Genomic DNA, 20,503 nt, shown 5'->3' on the forward strand with positions numbered 1-20,503 from the left:
AAACTTCCAAAATTTACGGATCCAGATTTCGACTTACGATGAATTTTCTACAAATTTTCTAAAAACTAGTTCGGAAAAGCCAAAAACCAGAAAAATATGCATTTTCACAAAACCAAGCCAAAAATGGGTTTAAAATGCTATTTTTATCACAAAGTAGTCATAACACAAGTTTTTAACAAAATTGGAGATTAAAGTGTTATTCTTACAAAAATTGGGCCTTAATTGTAAATTTTTGGCTTATTGGGCCAAGAATGTCATTTTTACAAAAAGTGGGCTTCAGATATCAATTATGTAAATAATCAAGCTAAAATAAACAAAACAATAACAAACGGGTTAAAAACGACATTCATATCCTTATTGGGCCTGGAAATAATATACATATTTAGTGGGCCTTAGTGTCATTTTACCTGTATATTGGGCTCGAGATAGGTATTCATATCCTTATTGGGCCTGGAAATAATATACTTGTTTAGTTGGCCTGAGTGTCCTTTTACATGTATATTGGGCTCGAAATAGGTATTCATATCCTTATTGGGCCTGGAAATAATATACTTGTTTAGTGGGCCTTAGTGTCCCTTTACAAGTATATTGGGCTTAGGATAGACATTCACATTCCGTTCGAGCCTGGAAATAATAGACACGTATAGTGGGCCTTAGTTATTCTTTTTATGCTATTTTAGTGGATACTATTTGCATGCTATTTAGGCCTATAAATACCTTACATGTGAAATGGGCCTTAGTTGTCCTTTCACATATATTTTGGGCCCATGTTATATAATCTCATTCCCTTTAGGTCTTGAAATGATTTACATGTTTAGTGATGCCTTAGTGGTTCACTTACATGGATCATTGGTCCTAGAATGAGTTTATACATTTTTCTTCGCGTAAATTCGATTAAGGATCTAGCGAGTTTTTATCGGTTGGCACCTATTAAGTGTACGATCGTAGCCTGTAGTTATAACCAGAGTCTCTTGGAGGGAGAGCGGAGATTTGCGTATAGATCTATACGAGGATGACACCCCATACCTGAGCTGTTCGCTACAGTTAGATTAACTCAGTCTAGGGTGACAAAAACCTTATTCTATTTTCCGTCGGCGTCCAACGACGCCAAGACAGGCGAAATTGTCATTATTTAGTATGGTTATGACGGCTCGCTTAGAGGAATTAACGTTATGAAGTTTACGGAAGACCATTCACCATTCACCATTCTCTTGGATTACTCGGAAACATTCTCTTGTACAGACAACATCGGGTTGTCTGGGAATATTCTCTTTACATGCTCTTACATTCTCTCTACATTCTATTTACCTTTTTAGTCAAATAACAATAACATACATGCATTAATACAAGATCTTACGCAAACACACCAAACAGTTTTCAGAAAATATCGGATTTTCTGGTGGTTTTCAAAGTTATACAAATCATTTTCACAAACATGCTTATGAACTCACCAACATTTTATGTTGACCGTTTTCAAAATAACTTGTATTCTCAGGAAATCGTTGAAGCAGGATGAACAAAACAAACTAACGGATATTGTGTTATATTTTGTTTCATCATACTCTTACTATTTTGACATGTAATATTCAAATACAATACACGATGTAAACAATGAATGTTGTAATATTACATGTGTGATGATGATGATGTTATGTTTCAATTATATTCACTGTAATGATATTTCAAGATGAAGTCACACGCGCAAGCCCCCAAACGTTTCCACCGTCTGGTTCGGGGGTGTGACAATAACTGACGCACTGAAGTGATAAGTTCAACTCTCGGATCACCGTCACAAACTCCAACACCTATATTCATCATAGAACCATATCCATAAAGTTCCAATTTCCCAAAATGCTCCTAGAAGTCAACTAGTCAACCCTTGGTCAAAGTCAAAGTCAACGGTCATGGTCAACAGTCCATGTTGACCTCACCTCGTCGACTACAATCAGCCACTCGCTGAGTTCCTTACATAACTCATCAACTCGCCGAGTCACTTGAGTGACTCGTCGAGTTCCTAACGTTTGCAGCAATAAATTCCTTGACCAACTCGTCAAGTTTCCCTGCAACTCGCTGAGTTCATGCGTGTCCAAAGGTTAGGAAAACCCTAGCTGACTCGCCGATTCATTCTACTGACTCGCCGAGCCACTTGAGTGACTCGTCGAGTTCTTAACATCTGCAGCAGTAAACTCCTTGACCAACTCGTCGAGTTTCCCAGCAACTCGTTGAAAATTAATAAGCAGTTATTCCTGATTAGTTCGGTTTTTTTAGCCACGCTCTAACCTAATAAAATCACACTTCAGTCAAGCGCTCTAACGTAATAAAATCACACTCCAGTCAAACATCATTCGTCCGGGAACATAAAATCACCAAAACCTAGCCCACTTTGGCTATTCATAGCCCGTATTCGCCCTTCGCTGCTCTCCTTCCACAATGGCCTCCGCCACCGCCGCTACAGCCGCCTCAATTTCCCACCGTTCCCCTCTCTGTAAATCCGCGGACAAACCATCTCCTGCCTTCTCTAAACCCACCCTCAAACCTCTACACAAAACATTGTCGTTCACTCTCACCCACAAAATCCGTTCAACAACCGCCGCTAAAAATCCAATCTCCGACGTTATTTCATCATCGGAATCATACCCAGATGAAGAGGATTTAGTATTCGATAACGACGATAAGCCTCGTGAAGAGTGCGGGGTTGTGGGTATCTACGGTGACCCAGAAGCGTCACGTCTCTGCTACTTGGCTCTCCACGCCCTCCAACACCGGGGTCAAGAAGGCGCCGGGATAGTCACCGCCACAGCCGAGGGCGTCCTCAAATCCGTCACCGGCGTCGGCCTCGTCTCAGAAGTCTTCAACCAATCAAAACTCGACCAACTCCCTGGAGACAACGCAATAGGGCACGTCCGGTACTCCACCGCCGGTCAATCCATGCTAAAAAACGTCCAGCCCTTCGTCGCCGGTTACCGGTTTGGTCGCGTCGGTGTGGCGCATAACGGAAATCTAGTAAATTATCAAACCCTAAGAGCTGAGCTAGAAGAAAACGGCTCAATTTTTGGAACTAGTTCAGATACTGAAGTTGTTCTGCATCTAATCGCCATATCTAAACAAAGACCCTTCTTTCTAAGAATCGTTGAAGCTTGTGAAAAGCTGAAAGGAGCTTATTCCATGGTGTTTATAACAGAAGACAAATTAGTCGCAGTTCGTGACCCATTTGGATTCCGGCCATTAGTAATGGGAAAACGAAGCAATGGCGCCATAGTTTTCGCATCAGAAACCTGCGCTCTAGATCTTATCGAAGCTAAATACGAAAGAGAAGTTAACCCAGGTGAAGTTCTAATCGTCGACAAAGACGGCATCCAATCCCTCTGTTTAATGCCACACCCAGAACCCAAATCATGCATCTTCGAACACATCTATTTCTCTCTACCCAACTCCGTCGTGTTCGGGAAATCCGTCTACGACTCCCGCCGGCAATTTGGGGAAATCCTAGCCACAGAGTCGCCGGTCGACTGTGACGTGGTGATTGCAGTCCCAGATTCCGGCGTGGTGGCGGCGATAGGGTACGCAAACAAAGCCGGAGTTCCATTCCAACAAGGATTAATCCGCTCACATTACGTTGGTCGGACATTCATCGAACCCTCTCAAAGGATTCGTGATTTTGGGGTGAAATTGAAGCTTTCACCAGTAAGAGCGGTTTTGGAGGGAAAACGGGTGGTGGTGGTGGACGATTCCATTGTCAGAGGGACAACATCATCAAAAATAGTCCGATTATTAAAAGAAGCAGGTGCAAAAGAGGTTCATATGAGGATCGCAAGTCCTCCAATCATTGCATCTTGTTATTATGGTGTTGATACACCAAGTCCTGAAGAATTGATATCAAATCGAATGAGTGTTGAGGAGATTCGGGAATTTATCGGGGCAGATTCTTTGGCGTTTCTTGAAATTGATAGTTTGAAGAAGATGTTGAAGGGAGATTCAAAGAATTTTTGTTATGCGTGTTTTTCTGGGGATTATCCTGTGATTCCAAGTGGGATTGTGAAAAGGGTTGGGGATTTTGTGGATGATGGGTTGAATGGGAGTATTGGGTCGATTGATGGGGGGTGGCTTCAAGGATCTAAAGAAAACAAAGGGGAGGATTTGGATGTGAATTATGAAGAACAAGTTCCTGTTTGATCTTTTTTGGTGTTTCTTGATCTTGGTTTTACTATGAAACTTTTTCAATTTTTTTTTTGTCTTGAAGGTGGTATTACGGAATATATGATCTATGATATGATCTACGAATAATCTTAGTATATTGGTTTACTAGGTGTGAGACACGGGTTTATTAAAAAAAAGTTTAGCATTGACCTCTTTTATTTTTGGAAAAGGTGAGGTAATGTAACACATTGGTAATCCAACTTCTTATTGTAGTTGTAGGGTAACATTGGCTAATGTATAGAATGTGTTTGCAAAAGGATAAATCTCATTGATCTTCATGATTCTTTTGATACAAAATGAGAATGATAGGATTTTTGAGTTTTGAGATATGAAATTGTTTAAAAGCGTGTTTTCAACTTTTCATTTCCCCCCGTTAAGTTTCTTTAAAGTAGATTAATTGTGAGCAATAGCAATGTGATTGTTTATACTTGGCTGGAAATAACAATGTACTTTCAGCCCTTTTTAAAAATCGCAATGTATTTAAGCCTCTTTTCCAACTTTATACTTTCTCTGGTTAAAAATGGTCTTGGTGATTTAAGTCGCTCACAAAGTAACAATAATGACATGACCCTCCTTTGTAAACAAGTTATTGCAATTACATGTTTTCTTGTTTTTATTATTCTTTTTTGACGAAAAATGACAAAAAAATGCCCTTTCCAATTACATGTTTTCTAGGTTTTTAACATCCAAGAATTCTATCATTTTTTCCTTCCCCAATCCATGCAAAATCTCTAAAAGAGGTAATAAAAAGACCAAAATATTTTTTTTCTTTTCATTTTAACCCATCATTTGTACCTGTCACTATTACCATTATTCCAGACTTTTATGCTTGTTGTTTTTGAACCAAGTATTCTAATTCTTTATAATGTGCCAAAAATGTCATTTCCAATTATTTTAAAATCCAAAAAATTCTTAATTTTTGCTTGTAGTATTGTATCAAGTACATCAAAATAGTTTGAAAAGAAACAAAAACCATTGAAGGCCAAATAGGCCATAACCACCTTTTATTATGTTGAATTTTGTTTTTCTCTCATGAATCTTGTTTTAATCATTTCTATCATACCAATTTTCCACAAAATACTAAAAGTACCGGTCCTTTTTAATTCTTGCAATATTTGATATAAATCAAGTTCAGACAATTCATGATTTTAAATCGCACCCTATACCAAAATACCCTTTATTTTTATTACTTCTCCAAATAATCAACTTTTATTATTATTCACCCAAAACTCAAAAGTAATCATACTTTGAGTCTTCAAGGATCCTCTTTCCTTCTACTTTTATTAGTCAAACCCCATAGCATAATAAAAGTACAAAAATGGTCTTTCCTCTTATTCTTGCACTATCTTTTGATCCTAAAAAAGCACAATTATTCAATAAATGGCCAATGTACACCAAGAAATCTAGTTCTTAACTGTATTGGAATAAAATAATTTACAAATAACAGTTAGTAAATGGTAGCAGATTATGATAACTCCTAACCCTTTAAGGTTTACCAAGGAAGAAAGTGTAAGGCTTAATTGAAGAATAGCCCAAAGGAATGATTATTTATCAGGTTTGCTGGGAGTAGGAGTGTAAATCTGTCTTTTACTTATTATGTTGGTCAACTTGTTATGTCCGTGCCACTACCTCGGTGCGTTTAGCTTTTTGAGTGGGGTTGCAAAATCCTTTCCTTTGTCCGGATCAATTTGTCTTATTCTCCTGCCAGAGGGTATTTATATGTTGTCTTTGTTCTTTTAGGGTTTGTAAAAATATTGTAAAGTTCTTCTAGAACCTGGAGATTTTCCCCTCTCTCGAATATGGGGCTATCAGTTTGAATATTCAGTGCATACATTCATATGTTACTATTCCATTGATATGTATTGGGTTACTTTTACTCTTTATGTCCAGGATTAGCTAAGGAGGTATCAATTGGTATTAGAGCAGTTGAGCTTTTAAAGAGGGAGTTGTTGTTAAGAAGTTGGAGGATCAAGTGGGGATAATGCAGATTTAGCTTCAATATCATCATGTTGATATTCAAGAAATGTAGTTAAGGATGGACACCCCCCCCCCCCTTCAATGAAAATAGGAGACAACTTAAAACCAATAGGAGTCTAAAACAACCATGAACAAGGTGCTAGAAACATTGGATTTCATGGCTAGAACCGGAAGAGGCAACTCAAATGTTCATCAGTCTAGCAACACAACTCTAGTCTAGCACCACAACTCTAGAAGGTAACCCCACAAAAAAGAACAAAGGTATTGGAAGCTCAGTGCTGATAGGTTTCGACAATGTAGGGTTCAGCCACATCGGCTTCGACTCATGGGTTCAAGGAAAGGTGGACACGAAACCAGGGGAACTTGGGGAATCATCTCCGGGACACTTTGAAAGTGCGATTCATGTATCAACACACTTTATCATAACGATGGAGGGAAAACATGAGGTCGTTATGAGTACATATATCAGAAGATTGACATGCCAACATTCGATATTGCAAGCATATCGATATTTTGTGATATACCAACTGTTAGATGAAAAGAAGATAGAAGCAACAATCCTTTGTCTTAGTGGGGATGTGTTAGCTTGGTTTAGATGGTCTAACATGCGATAAATACATGGGAGGAGATGAAAGAGGTGTTTCTCAAAAGATTCTGACTGATCCATGACGACGATTTGTATGAGAAATGGTATGCTCTCGAACAAACTGGAACCACATAGGAGTATGTAAGACGTTTCATTGAGTTGTCAATGCCGTTAGATGAGGTGACAGACTGAATCGCTTTGGGGGATTTCTTGGACGGACTGAACCCCACATCAAGATTGAATTGCGAATGTGGGCAATGCATGAATTGCATGGTGCAATCGAGTTAGACCAACAAATTAAAGAAAAAAACCAGGCTCTAAAACAAAGTGGATTTGGATCTCTGGTAACCTGATTCCCTAATAACTCAACATCCACAATGTTATGTCAATTTGGGGGAAACTTAAAAAGCTATACCTATGGGACGTGGTCTCGAACAGGTGCGATGACCCATCAATATCATAATCTTAAAGACCGTCGCTTGACTAAAGCTCATACCAATGATAAGAGGGATCGAGGGCTATGATATAGATGTGATGATAAATGGATAAATGGAACGTCTGTAAAACCTAATTGAGCGTGATATTGGTGGATCAAGACGAAGATACAGGGGGTGAACCAGAGGATGACGAAACATGTAAGATTCCGACCGTATTGGATTTGGTAGAGGTGGACCCCGTAATCGAAGTGTCCTTAAGCTTAATAACTGGGATTTCCTCACCTAAAACTATGAAATTGAAGGGACAAGTTTGGAACCAACCAGTGGTAACATTGATAGACCCAGGAGCTACCCATAATTTCATATCCTCAGCCTTTATGTCCCAATCGAAGACAAGGAACTGGGAAAGGGATCTGCAGGGGAATTCTATTACAATTTGAGGGATCAATATTGTAGATGAATTCCTTCATTTATGCATGGGAAGCTCAGTGCTAGGTGCATTTCATGCATCCATTTTGTAGTTTTACTCCATAAAAGTGCATTGCATATAGGCTTAAACTCATGCATTTTGCATGTTTTTCGGAATTTTTCATGAGGCAATTTCATTCACACACTTCTATGATATTTCAAGGACTTTTGGGGGTAGGATCTTACTTGAGGAGATGAATAAGAGATGTAGATGAAGTTTCGGGACTTGCGAAGCACCGAGGAGGAATATATCAAAGAAATGAAGATTTTGGCCATTTAGAGATTTACACGGGTCGTATAAATGGAAGCCTTGTATTTACACGGGCCGTGTAAACGTATACTCTCGAGCATTGTACTTTGAAGGCCTGACCAAATTATGCAGCATAATTTTTGTGTTTACACAGCCGTGTAAATGGTAGTGTTAATTTACACGGGCCGTGTAAACGTGGTCATAAATTTAAAGCAGTTTTTCTTCTTTCTAAAGAGGTGTAACCAGTTCCAAGAAGAGTGAAGTCGATTTTGGGAGTTCTAGAGGCGATTTTCTGGAGGAATTGGAAGACAATTGTTACTTGGAAAGACTTGGATTTAGTTTATATTTCAATTTGTAAGACTTTAATTTCAATTTCTAGGTTTGTGCTTTGTTTTAGTCATGAGTGGCTAGAAACTTAAACTCTCCAACTTCATGTTTTGACTATTGTGTGTGTGAATTCAATCATTTGACTTGGTGTTTGTTTTAAATGCTATCTAGTGAATTTGATTTTGTTTTAATTGAAAGTTTGGTTTCAATTCTAGTTCTTTTTGGCCAATTGAGTTAGAGTTGATTCATTCAAGTTAGCTATTATGCAAAATCTGTAATTGTTTTGTCATATAGAACAAGTAACAAACACTAAATTAAATTTTCTTAGAATAATTCTGGTGTAAATCAAATTCACACATTCTTACACTCCCAAGCTTATGAGGAGTATTGAATGTTGTTGGTAAAATTCAAACAAAGCATAATTCAATCTTTCCACCTAATTCTACGAACTTGTTTAGATTAGATTGGTTAGATTAGAATTAATTAAAGAGCTTATTTTAGTTAATTAAAATGGTGAATGTGAATTGTTAGAGCTAATTAGTATTTCTAAGTACGAACTTAGATAGAATTAAACAAATATCATTTCATATTTTGAATCACATTGCTAATTAGTCTTGCATAGTGTTGGAGTATTTTATAAATCTTGATTTTATTTTATTTGATCAATTGTTTACTCATAACTTCAGTCTTTTGTTTGAATTAAACTTCCCCCCCCTCTTTTGTGATCTCATTTGTACCTTACGCAAAAAGGGTATAAGTACTTATTTCGTGTCTCTGTGGATCGATCCTACTTTCCTTTTATTATATTTTTAGTACAAAGTAGTAGTGTTTAGGGAGTCATTTATAACCCTTTATTTGTTGGCTTTGACACGCCTAACAAATTGGCGTTGTTGCCGGGGACACGGTAGTACTAATTGTTTATGCCAAGATCTTTTCGTACATGTACACCTTTACCAGTTGATTTGGAGATAGAGAAATATGCAAAGCAAAGAGGAAGCAAGCCACTCTTTTAAAGAAACAACAACAATCCAGAGCTTTTTCATCAAATCCATCAACCACATCTTCACCAACATCCAAAAATTCTACCCCACCATCTTCACCTTTACCCGAGTCTGAAACTTTTATTTATACTACTACCATGGGAGACAACCATGAAGGAAACCAAAATCCCCCAAATCCACCACCCGAACAAACCTTTAGACAGTGGGCCACTCAAGATGTTACCCAACAACCATTATGCATCAATTATCCTGCAGCCATAAACTTTGAACTCAAATCCGGACTCATTCACTTGTTACCTTCATTTCGTGGTCTTGAGAATGAAGACCCACATAAATTCCTTAAGGAATTCCATGTCGTTTGTGTGGGTAAGAAGCCACATGAAGTTACATAAGATGAAATCAAGTTAAGGGCATTCCCCTTTGCTTTACAAGATTCAACCAAGGAGTGGTTATATGACTTGCCACCGGGGTCAGTCACAACATGGAATGAACTTGCAAGGATGTTTTTGGATAAATATTTTCTAGAAATGAGAGCTTCAGCTTTACGCAGGGAAATAATTGGTATCAAGCAACAAAAAAGAGAAGCCTTGCATACTTACTGGGAACGGTTCAAGAAGTTGTGTTCAAGATGTCCAAAACATGGGATTTCAGAGTATCAATTGTTGCAATATTTTTGTGAGGGAATGTCATCTTGGGATAGGAGATTACTCAATGCATCAAGTGGTGGATCAATAGCTAATAAAACTCCAACAGAAATCAGATCTCTTATCAAAAACATCGCAGAAGAGTCCAAGCATACAACTCAAGAAGAAAAATGGTACAGTGATGCACTAAGAGGAGTGAAAGAAATTTCTACCCCAAAAATTGAAAGTAAACTTTCTGAGTTGACTAAAGTAGTGATGATGCTTGCTAAGGAGAAGGGTGTGTAACCACCAGCAGTTAGACCTTGTGGTATTTGTACCCAGGTTGGACACCCCACTGATATGTGCCCAATGTTACAAGAAGATATAGAGCCAGTTCAAGCTATGAGATTTTCTCGTCAACAACAAGGAAACTTTCATCCAAGAAGTAATCCAAACTGGCATCAACCCAATGCCAATTTTCAGCCAAGACCACCATCTTTTCAACTAAGATCTCCATTTCAAAATCAAATGCATCACCAACAAAATTATCAACCACATTTCCAGCCAAATCAACCTCCTCATCAATCTCAATTCCAACATCAAAACATGCAACAAGGAAGTAGTTCAAGCAGATCAGGAATGTCTTTGGAAGATATTGTAAAGAGTTTAGCCACAAGTACTCAAACATTTCAAAATGAGACCAAGGCGAGTATCAATAATTTGGAGCAACAAATGACTTAACTCGCCACTTCTGTGAGTAAATTGGAGTCACAAGGAAAACTACCCACACAAACCGAAAAGAATCCAAAGCATAGTGCATGTGCCATTACTTTGAGAAATGGAAAAGAATATGAAGACCCAAAGATGATTGAAGAAGAAGAGATGGAGTTAGAGAAAGAAGAAGAGAAGTCAAAAGCACCTTCAAAGCAAGTTCCCATTGAAGTAAAAGTCACTCCTCCTCCATTTCCCACAAGGTTAAGCAAGTCAAAGCGTGAAAGGGAAGATAATGAGATCATGGAGATGTTCATAAAGGTTGAGGTAAATATTCCTCTTATTGATGCCATCAAACAAGTCCCTAGGTATGCTAAATTCCTTAAGGAATTATGCACATCTAAGAAAATATTAAAAGGGAATGAAACAGTCAAGGTAGGTGAAATTGTATCTGCAGTGTTACAGAAAAGACTACCTAAAAAATGTAAGGATCTGGGTGTTTTCATAGTTCCTTACAAGTTAGGTAATCTTCATGTTCCACAGGCTATGCTAGACCTTGGAGCTTCTATCAATGTTTTGCCATATTCCATTTTTAAAACATTAAATATTGGCATATTGAAGAAGACCGGGGTGATCATTCAATTGGCTGTGGTACATCCAAAAGGTGTGCTAGAAGATGTGTTAGTCCAAGTGAATGAACTAGTATTTCCAATAGATTTTTATGTCCTTGACATGGATGATGATGACTCACCAAATTTGAGTTCAATTCTTCTAGGAAGACCCTTTTTGAAAATAGTCCGGACAAATATTGATGTTTATTATGGTACATTGTCCATGGAGTTTGATGGAGAGGTGATAAATTTCAACATCTATGATGCTATGAGATATCCAAGTGATATTACATCTTTTAATTTTGTGGATGTTATTGAACCATTAACCGAAGAGTGTTTTGATTTGTCTAATCTTGATGTATTAGCTCTCATTTTAGACAAGAATCTTCAAAAGGATGAAGTGGAAAAAGTTTCCAACCAATTCAAAATTGATGAAGAGATTTTGGAAGTTGTATCTTGCATGGATCAAAAGAAGAAAACGAGGTTTGATGTTCCAAAGCTGAAATTACCGATGCCTAATGAGAGACTTGTTCCTTCTATTATGCAGACACCAGAATTGGAACTCAAGACTTTACCCGAGCATCTCAAATATGCGTATCTTGGAGAGAAAGAGACTTTTCCAGTGATCATCTCTATAAAATTATCAACAAAAGAAGAAGAAGAACTTGTCACCAGTTTGAAGGAGTATAAGGAAGCTATTGGGTGGACTATAGCCGACATTAAAGGGCTAAGTCCTTCACTTTGCATGCACAAGATCCTTATGGAAGAAGATTACAAGCCCTCCCGAGAAGCTTAAAGGCATTTGCACCCTCCAATGATGGAGGTTGTGAAGAAAGAGATTTTGAATTTGTTGAATGCGGGGATGATCTATCCTATATCGGATAGCAAGTGGGTAAGCCCGGTCCAAGTTGTACCTAAAAAGACAGGTATTACCGTTACAAAGAATGATCAAGGTGAATTAGTCCCCACCCGTGTGCAAAACGGGTGGAGAGTTTGCATAGACTATAGAAGACTCAATTACTCAACCTGAAAAGACCATTTCCCACTTCCCTTCATTGATCAAATGTTGGAAAGGTTAGCGGGAAAACTCACTATTGTTGCTTAGATGGGTATTCCGGTTTCCATCAAATACCCGTTGCACCCGAGGATCAAGAAAAAACAACTTTCACATGTCCCTTCGGAACATTTGCATATAGGCGAATGCCTTTTGGACTTGGCAATGCTCCCGCCACTTTTTAACGGTGCATGGTAAGTATTTTTTCGGAGTATGTTGAGGAAATCATTGAAGTATTTATGGACGACTTCACAATTTTTGGTAATTCTTTTCATGAATGTTTGGGTAATTTGAAAAAGATTTTGCAAAGACGTATTGAGACCAATCTTGTTTTGAATTATGAAAAGTGCCATTTTATGGTTGACAAAGGTCTCATACTGGGTCATATTTTGTCTTCTAAGGGTCTAGAGGTAGACAAAGCAAAAATAGATGTCATTAAATCTTTACCTTATCCCACTTGTTTTCATGAGGTACACTCGTTTCTTGGTCATGCAGGTTTTTATAGAAGATTCATCAAAGATTTTTCCAAGATATCTCATCCCATGTGTGTGCTCCTACAAAAGGTGCATAATTCGAATTTTCCAAGGAGTGCAAGCAAGCTTTTGATTAGTTGAAGGAGTTGTTAATATCAACACCAATACTTCAATCACCGGATTGGAGTTTTCCCTTCAAAATCATGTGTGATGCCAACAATCATGCAGTTGGTGTAGTGTTGGGGCAAAGAAAAGGCTGAGTTCCTCATTTCATTTATTATGCCTCAAAAACACTTGATAGTGCACAAGCCAACTACTCAACAACTAAGAAAGAATTGCTATCTATTGTCTTTGCTTTAGATAAATTTCATCATTATTTTCTAGGTTCTAAAGTGGTTGTTTATTCTGATCATGCAACTATTAGATATCTACTTGCAAAGAAGGATTCGAAGCCTAGACTCATTCGATGGGTATTAATCTTACAAGAGTTTGATATTGAAATCAAGGACAAGAGCGAAAAGTCAAACCTTGTAGTTGATCATCTTAGTAGGATTGTTTCTCCCGATGACTCGACTCCCATTCATGATGCATTTCCTGATGAGAATCTATTTTTCAGCAAAAGTTTCCCCATGGTATGCCGATATTGTGAACTACATCGTTACAAATCAATTTCCACCAGATTTGATTCGATGGCAAAAAGATAAAATCAAGAAAGAATCCAAGAGGTATATATGGGACGAACCATATTTGTGGAAATACTGTGCTAACCAAATGATTAGACGATGTGTGGATCAACATGAGGTATCTTCTATCTTAACATTTTGTCACTCTTATGCTTGTGGAGGGCATTTTGGTCCTCAAAGAACTGCAAGAAAAGTATTAGAGAGTGGATTTTACTGGCCAAGTATTTTCCGTGACTCTTATGTCTTTTGTGCAACTTGTGATAAATGTCAAAGGATGGACTCTTTAAGTTCAAAGAATCAAATGCCCCTTAATCCCATTTTAGTTTGTGAAATTTCCAATGTTTAGGGCATTGATTTCATGGGACCTTTTCCATCATCTTCGGGTTTTACTTACATTCTTTTGGCTGTGGATTATGTTTCTAAGTGGGTAGAAGTAAAAGCTACTTGTACTAACGATTCAAAAGTTGTGATAGATTTTTTGAAGTCTAACATCTTTTACAGATTTGGTGTTCCAAAAGCCTTAATCAGTGATTGTGGTACACACTTTTTCAATAGTTTGCTTGGAAGTGTCTTGAAGAAGTATGGTGTTACTCATAAAGTCTCCACAACATACCACCCACAAACAAATGGACAAGCCGAAGTGAGCAATCGACAAATCAAGGGTATTTTGGAGAAAACTGTGAATACAACAAGGAAATATTGGAGTACACGTCTTGATGATGTTTTGTGGGCATACCGCACTGCATTCAAAACTCCAATTGGGATGTCTCCATATTGAATTGTTTTCGGAAAGCCATGTCGACCACCTGTTGAGTTGGAGCATGGAGCCTATTGGGCAATCAAGCAATTCAATATAGATCTAAGTGAATCGGGAAAGAAAAGGAAGCTTGACATACAAGAGATTGAGCAGATCCGTAATGAAGCATATGAGAATGAAGTCCTTTACAAAGAAAGGACAAAAGCATACCATGACAAGATGAATGTAAGCAAGGTATTTGAAAAAGGTCAAAAGGTATTATTTTACCACTCTCGTTTGAAATTGGTTCCTGGTAAATTAAGGTCCTGTTGGGTGGGACCATTTGTTGTCACTAATGTTTTTGAGCATGGTGCAATAGAAATCACAAGTGAGAAACCGGGAAGATCTTTAAGGTAAACGGTCATCGTTTAAAGCCTTATTATGAAAGATTTCAAGTTAAAAACGAAGAAGTGGAAGAAGTAACAGATCCAAATTACCAAGATTGACAAACAATTGGGGTCCAAGTTGAGCCAACGACATTAAAAATGGGCAGTTAACCGGGAGGCAACCTGGGGGTATTTTTGTCATTTCCTTCATTTCTTATTTTTCCATCATATTTTATTCGTTTTCAAGTTTCCAAGTTGTTTCTCATGTCTAAAGAGGTTAAAAAATCATTTTCCGAGTAGTAGCAGATTAACGGGTTGCACTTTGAAAAAATGAAAAAAATCAATTTTTTGGCATTCTCAGAGATTTACACGGCTTGTGTAAACTTATGCCTATGGTTTACATGGCCCGTGTAAACGTTCAGACACGCATTAACCAGACACATCATTTACACGGCCATGTAAAGTTTACCTTTGTGTTTACACGGCTCGTGTAAACGTAAAAATAGAGTTGTACGTTTTTTCAGGCTTAGCCTCGATTTTTTTGCTCATTCTTTTCACAAAACCTATGACTCCTCTTCTCTCCTTACTACCCCCTTAGAAAAAACCTCAAAAACACTCCATCTTCCTCAATTTTGCTTTAAAAATCAAGCTCCAAGGTATGAAATTCTTCTCTTTTCTTCTCTTTTCTTCATCTTCTTTGTCTTGCATCTTAATTTCACCCTCTAATGGCCGATCTTAGGGGTTTTGAGCAAACCCTAGAATTTTGGGGAAGCATTGGACATCACCCTAACACCATTTACAAGTATAATTTGGTATAATTGTTCCAAACTCTTTTCTTTGTGCATATAGTTAGAACCACGTTTTTTTGGGTGATTTTTGGTGGTATTTCTAGTTTTTGTGCATACTCTAGAGTTCAAAATTGTCCTACATTGTGTGAAAAACTTTGTTGAATTCTTGGGCAATGTCTTCCCGTGGAAAAAGGGCTAGAATTGGGACCTCACATATGGGTGGTTAAGAAACTAGTGATGAACAAGACCAACATTCCACGGAAAGCCCCTATGAATTTGGTCTTATTTTTGAGTCCAATCCACAAGAGATTTTGTATTCAAGCCTTATTCTAAGGGTAAAAGGGACTCAAAATTTGTGGACATCCAAGCCTTTAAGGACCTTCACATCTATAAAGGAGTTCACAAGCTCTTGAAGAACATAGGTTGGGAAGGTCTACTGAATCTCCATGCATTAAGCTATCAAACACCCATTGTGGAACTCTTGTCATCCATCGCCTTTGATTACCAAACACACATCCTTACCTTCCGTTTGCTCAATCAATCCCATAAGATTCATGCTGACACCCTTTGTGATATTATTGGTGCTCCAAAGGCAAAAAGGGATGTGTATACGACAAAGGGTAGAAAAAATATCATATTTGAGCAAAGCTGCGGAAGATTTTGGACAAGCATCTCTTGTGAAAACGAGTTTCAATCAGGCACATCAAAGGCTTCTATCATCATACATCCGGTCCTTAAGGTCACCCATCAGATCATTGCTTCTCTCTTGTTTCCTCAAGAAGAGATTAGCAAGGCAAACAAGAAGGAATTGGAAGTTTTACGGTGCATGATTCACAAGCCCGAGGAAGTTCCTCACTTCGGGTGTTGGGTAATCCAAAAAATACTCAGAAACTACTTGAGCAATGGTGGTTAGCTTCATTGTGGAGGAATGGTTTCTATTATTGCTGAACATCTTGGCCTCCATTTACCCAACAACACAACCGATATAATTTTGGGTTGCACTCGTTTATCAATTGATGTTATAGACACTATGCACCTCTTTCACCACAATTCCAACGAGGATGTTCATTGGACAATAGATGGTAAAGAGTATTTACGTATTGACAGCCGAAATAAGAAGATACTCGATTTGGCCAATGACATCACATCTACAAATTGGCGCCTCCAGTCCAATTTGGGTGTTACTGTAGTTCGTAGACCTCCAACCACCACTCCTCATCCTCCTGCTCCAACTGCAGGTGCCTCCAACTCATCTCGCCCCATTCCTTTTCCCGATCCCAATAGCTCCATGGGCGAGTTTGCATGCTTAGACCACCATTACACGAGCCTCTAGCAGGAGGTAGGAGAGATTTATACGGGTGTTGCTGAGCACACTTCCGAATTTCAGGACTACCGTAATCTTCAGGAGGAGCGTTGGGCCCAGCAAGAGCTGCGGTGGGCCGAGCAGGATCAACAATGGGCCGTTCAGGAGCAACATAACCGAAACATACATCACTTGTTGAGCGATCTCCACTGAGTACTTGTCCTTCCACCACAGCAACAACCATCAACATCTCAACCCCAGTGGCCCCCATATTATCCTACCGATTATCAGTCATACTACCCTCCACAGTTCCCACCACATCATCCACTGCCAAGGTCTCAATAGGCCAGCTATGTCTCTCTCCAAGCATTGAGGACAATGCTATATTTTAAGCTTGGGAGGGGCACCCATCCGTGCATAGATCCCGTTGCATGTAGGTTGCATGCAGTTTTGTACATATTGCATAATGTTTTTTTTTTCTTTTTCATTTTTCTGCATATAAATTTTTCAAAAACCCAAAAAAAAATTCTTTCTATTCTATTTTTAATATTTTTTTTTTTGCATTTTGCATCTAAAATTTTGCATTGCATTTTATTTTGTTTTTTTAAAAAAATATTTTTGATCCAATCCTCGACAACCGAATCTTCTTAAAACAGTTGAGCTGGTAAGTGAGTCGTATGTCTTGAGATTAGACTTGCTCTTTTTATTGAAAAATCTAAAAACAAGCTAATCACACAAGAACACATCTCCCGAAGCTACTTGTGCAAAACAGAAAGTGAGAAGATTGTCAACATTGGAGGATAACAACAGGTATGAGTCAATCTTTGAGACGCATGACTGGTCTTATAAGTAGTAAGTGCTCAATTGAACCCAAAGTGCCAAATTCAAGAAATCATAAAAGAATACAAAATTTCAATGTCTCGAGCCTTCCAGTGCTTTAAAAAGTCCTTTCTACTCATTCCCTTTTATATACCCTGCTTGGGGACATAGTTTCCAACTATACCTACGAGTCTTTGCATGTTAACTTCAGTCCCTCAAAAAAAATGTCTAGAAGCCCCTCACGGTAATAGACTGTGAGATGTCCCACAATAGAAAAGTTAAGGACGAAAATATAAAGAAATAAGCCTAGGAAATAAATTGATAAGGGTGTTATGTATTATCTTTCGTTAATATATATATATATATATATATATATATATATATATAGATATATAAGTTAATTTTTGACCTTTGGGACTCGAATGAGTAAACTCCAAGGGGTGTTCTACACCTAGTTGCCTAAAGCTGAATTGTTTGGGACTGATTGGGGTGAAAGTTCGCTACACGGGTTCCATAAAAAGTCATGAACTTAATAATAACAAAAAATATAAATATGTATAGGTACCCAAAGAAAGCTAATCTGTGGCCTTTGAGGTTCGGGCAAGTAAACCCGAGGGATCTTTTTAAATCTAGCACACTAAGGTCATTTGATTTGGATGTGTTGGTTGGAAGTCCGTTACACGGATTTCAAAGAAAGCCATGAACTTTATTTGTAGGAAAATGTAATTAGATAGTTTTTATATATTTATGTTTATAGTTTAATTGAATAATATGTTTAGGAAAAATGCTTGGCTGCCAAAAGATTCATTTGGACTTGAACTTGAACTTATGACATTGAAACTGACTGTGAATTACTTTGACTAGTGTAAGTGGTTTGAAACTTGCAACCAATGTGGGTAAATTTTAGGGAATTTTTAGAAGATATTTTTTTTAGAAAAAGATTGTTGTTAATCAACAAATAGCTGGAGTCGGCCATTGTCATATTTTGTAAAATAAAGATGATTGAGCATGTTTTATCACATACAATTTCACGAGAGTAAGACCATAATTTGTTCCATGAATTGACTTGATGCTATTGAGAGGGAACAAGTGTTGTGATATATGATTTTGTTGAGTTGCATTAGGGAGTGCCCAAAGTCTTATTTCTTTGTTATATAATATTTTGAGACTAAAGCCAAGTTGACTCAAGGCACGACAGACACATTCTCAACTATGCTACAACAAGGTTAATTGGGTTGGATCTTTTTCATGTTTGTTTTGATTTTTGCATCAAGTTTCAAAAGTTTTGATTTTGATTTTAATTTTCTTCTCTTTTATTTTATTTTCTCCGGTTTAAAATTTTCTTGTTCTTTCTTGAGGACAATAAAAGTTCAAGCTTGGGGAGATTTGTTAGGTGCATTTCATGCATCCATTTTGTAGTTTCACTCCGTAAAAGTGCATTGCATATAGGCTTAAACTCATGCAATTTGCATGTTTTTTTGGGAATTTTCATGAGGCAATTTCATTCACACACTTTTGTGATATTTCAGGGACTTTTGGAGGTAGGATTTTACTTGAGGAGATGAATAAGAGATGTAGATGAAGTTTCGGGACTTACGGAGCACCTAGGAGGAATATATCAAAGAAATGAAGATTTTGGCCATTTAGAGATTTACACGGGCCGTGTAAATGGAAGCCATGTATTTACACGGGCCGTGTAAACGCATACTCTCGAGCATTGTACTTTGAAGGCCTGACCAAATTATGCAGCATAATTTTTGTGTTTACACAGCCGTGTAAATGGTAGTGTTAATTTACACGGGCCGTGTAAACGTGGCCGTAAGTTTAAGGCAAATTTTCTTCTTTCTAAAGAGGTGTAACCGGTTCCAGGATGAGTGAAGTCGATTTTGGGAGTTCTAGAGGCGATTTTCTAGAGGAATTGGAAGATAATTGTTACTTGGAAACACTTGGATTTCATTTAGATTTCAAATTGTAAGACTTTAATTTCAATTTCTAGGTTTGTGCTTTGTTCTAGTCATGAGTGACTAGAAACTTAAACTCTCCAACTTCATGTTTTCACTATTGTGTGTGTGAATTCAATCATTGGACTTGGTGTTTGTTTTAAATGCTATCTAGTTGTTGTGATTATAGAACATGGTTTGACATGCAGAATTAAAGATTGCACAATGAACATGGTGATTTGGGTGTTCAAGAGATGTAGTGAATATGTATGGTGTTACAAAAAGGGACATAGATCTACATCTACATAAATAACACACTTACACACTCAACTTTTACATCTCTCAAGCACACCTCTACAAGTGGACTAAACCCACCTTATATAGAGGTGTTTACATGTCTCTCTCTCACTCTCTCTAGCTCATGGGTCAAAAGGCTAATGCACCACATGCAAGTGGGTATACAAAAGTCAAACCATCTAATAAATCATACATGAAGAAGTTTGCACCCCAACATTCTCCCCCTCAAAGTTAGAAATGGATGACCCACTTCAAATCTTCCAAAGTCGAGCAACTACGCGGTTCGAGCCTCAAAGGTGACACATGTCGAAATGAACTTCAATCTTCAATTCTTCCATGATTCTTCAATTTGAGCTCTAGGATGTGAGACCATACAAACCGAGCATCAACGAATGATTAAGAGTATCCCAAACTCCAAATAATCACCCTAAAGTTGAGCATAAAAACACACCCCAAAAATCTTCAATAATTCCAAACCCATTTTGAAAATAAATTATTTCCGAACTTCCAATTGCATCATTTCGTAAGCTTCAAAACTTCAAGATCACTTTGGTCTTCAATTCCGCGTAATATGAAAAATTCAAGTTCGAATTTCCATATAAATTTCTCCCCCTTTTTATAATCGAAATTTGATTATAAAACCTTCAAGGAAAGAGAACGTGCTCTATTCGAAATTTTTCATGTCAAAACTCCCCCTTAATATGTGGCATAAACTTTGTGTTTCAATCCGGAAAATCAAAAAAATATTCAATTTTTAGCTTCGTTCATGGATCGCCTTTGACAAAATTTCTCAAAAATGGGTAGAAATTGTCAATTTAAAAATTCTGCAGTGATCC

At 37.7% G+C, this 20,503-nt stretch overlaps 3 protein-coding genes across 3 annotated transcripts; all 3 read left to right on the plus strand.

Moving 5' to 3' along the window:
• Positions 1 to 2,323: 2,323 nt before the first annotated feature.
• LOC145073044 (amidophosphoribosyltransferase, chloroplastic-like) lies at positions 2,324 to 4,494 on the plus strand. Its single transcript, XM_079019589.1, has one exon. The coding sequence runs from the start codon at positions 2,431 to 2,433 to the stop codon at positions 4,171 to 4,173; it is 1,743 nt and encodes a 580-aa protein (XP_078875715.1). The 5' UTR covers positions 2,324 to 2,430; the 3' UTR covers positions 4,174 to 4,494.
• Positions 4,495 to 10,730: 6,236 nt separating this feature from the next.
• On the plus strand, positions 10,731 to 11,984 carry LOC145075984 (uncharacterized). Its single transcript, XM_079022026.1, has one exon. It carries the CDS (start codon positions 10,731 to 10,733, stop codon positions 11,982 to 11,984), a length of 1,254 nt encoding a protein of 417 aa, XP_078878152.1.
• Positions 11,985 to 12,005: 21 nt separating this feature from the next.
• On the plus strand, positions 12,006 to 14,176 carry LOC145075985 (uncharacterized). The gene is made up of 5 exons (XM_079022027.1): positions 12,006 to 12,080; positions 12,542 to 12,737; positions 13,100 to 13,261; positions 13,332 to 13,516; positions 13,745 to 14,176. Exons 1-5 carry the CDS (start codon positions 12,006 to 12,008, stop codon positions 14,174 to 14,176), a joined length of 1,050 nt encoding a protein of 349 aa, XP_078878153.1.
• Positions 14,177 to 20,503: the final 6,327 nt, after the last annotated feature.

This window comes from Lactuca serriola, chromosome 9 (assembly GCF_051521515.1).
Source record: "Lactuca serriola cultivar US96UC23 chromosome 9, Lser_US96UC23_V15, whole genome shotgun sequence".
Classification (NCBI taxonomy): domain Eukaryota; kingdom Viridiplantae; phylum Streptophyta; class Magnoliopsida; order Asterales; family Asteraceae; genus Lactuca; species Lactuca serriola.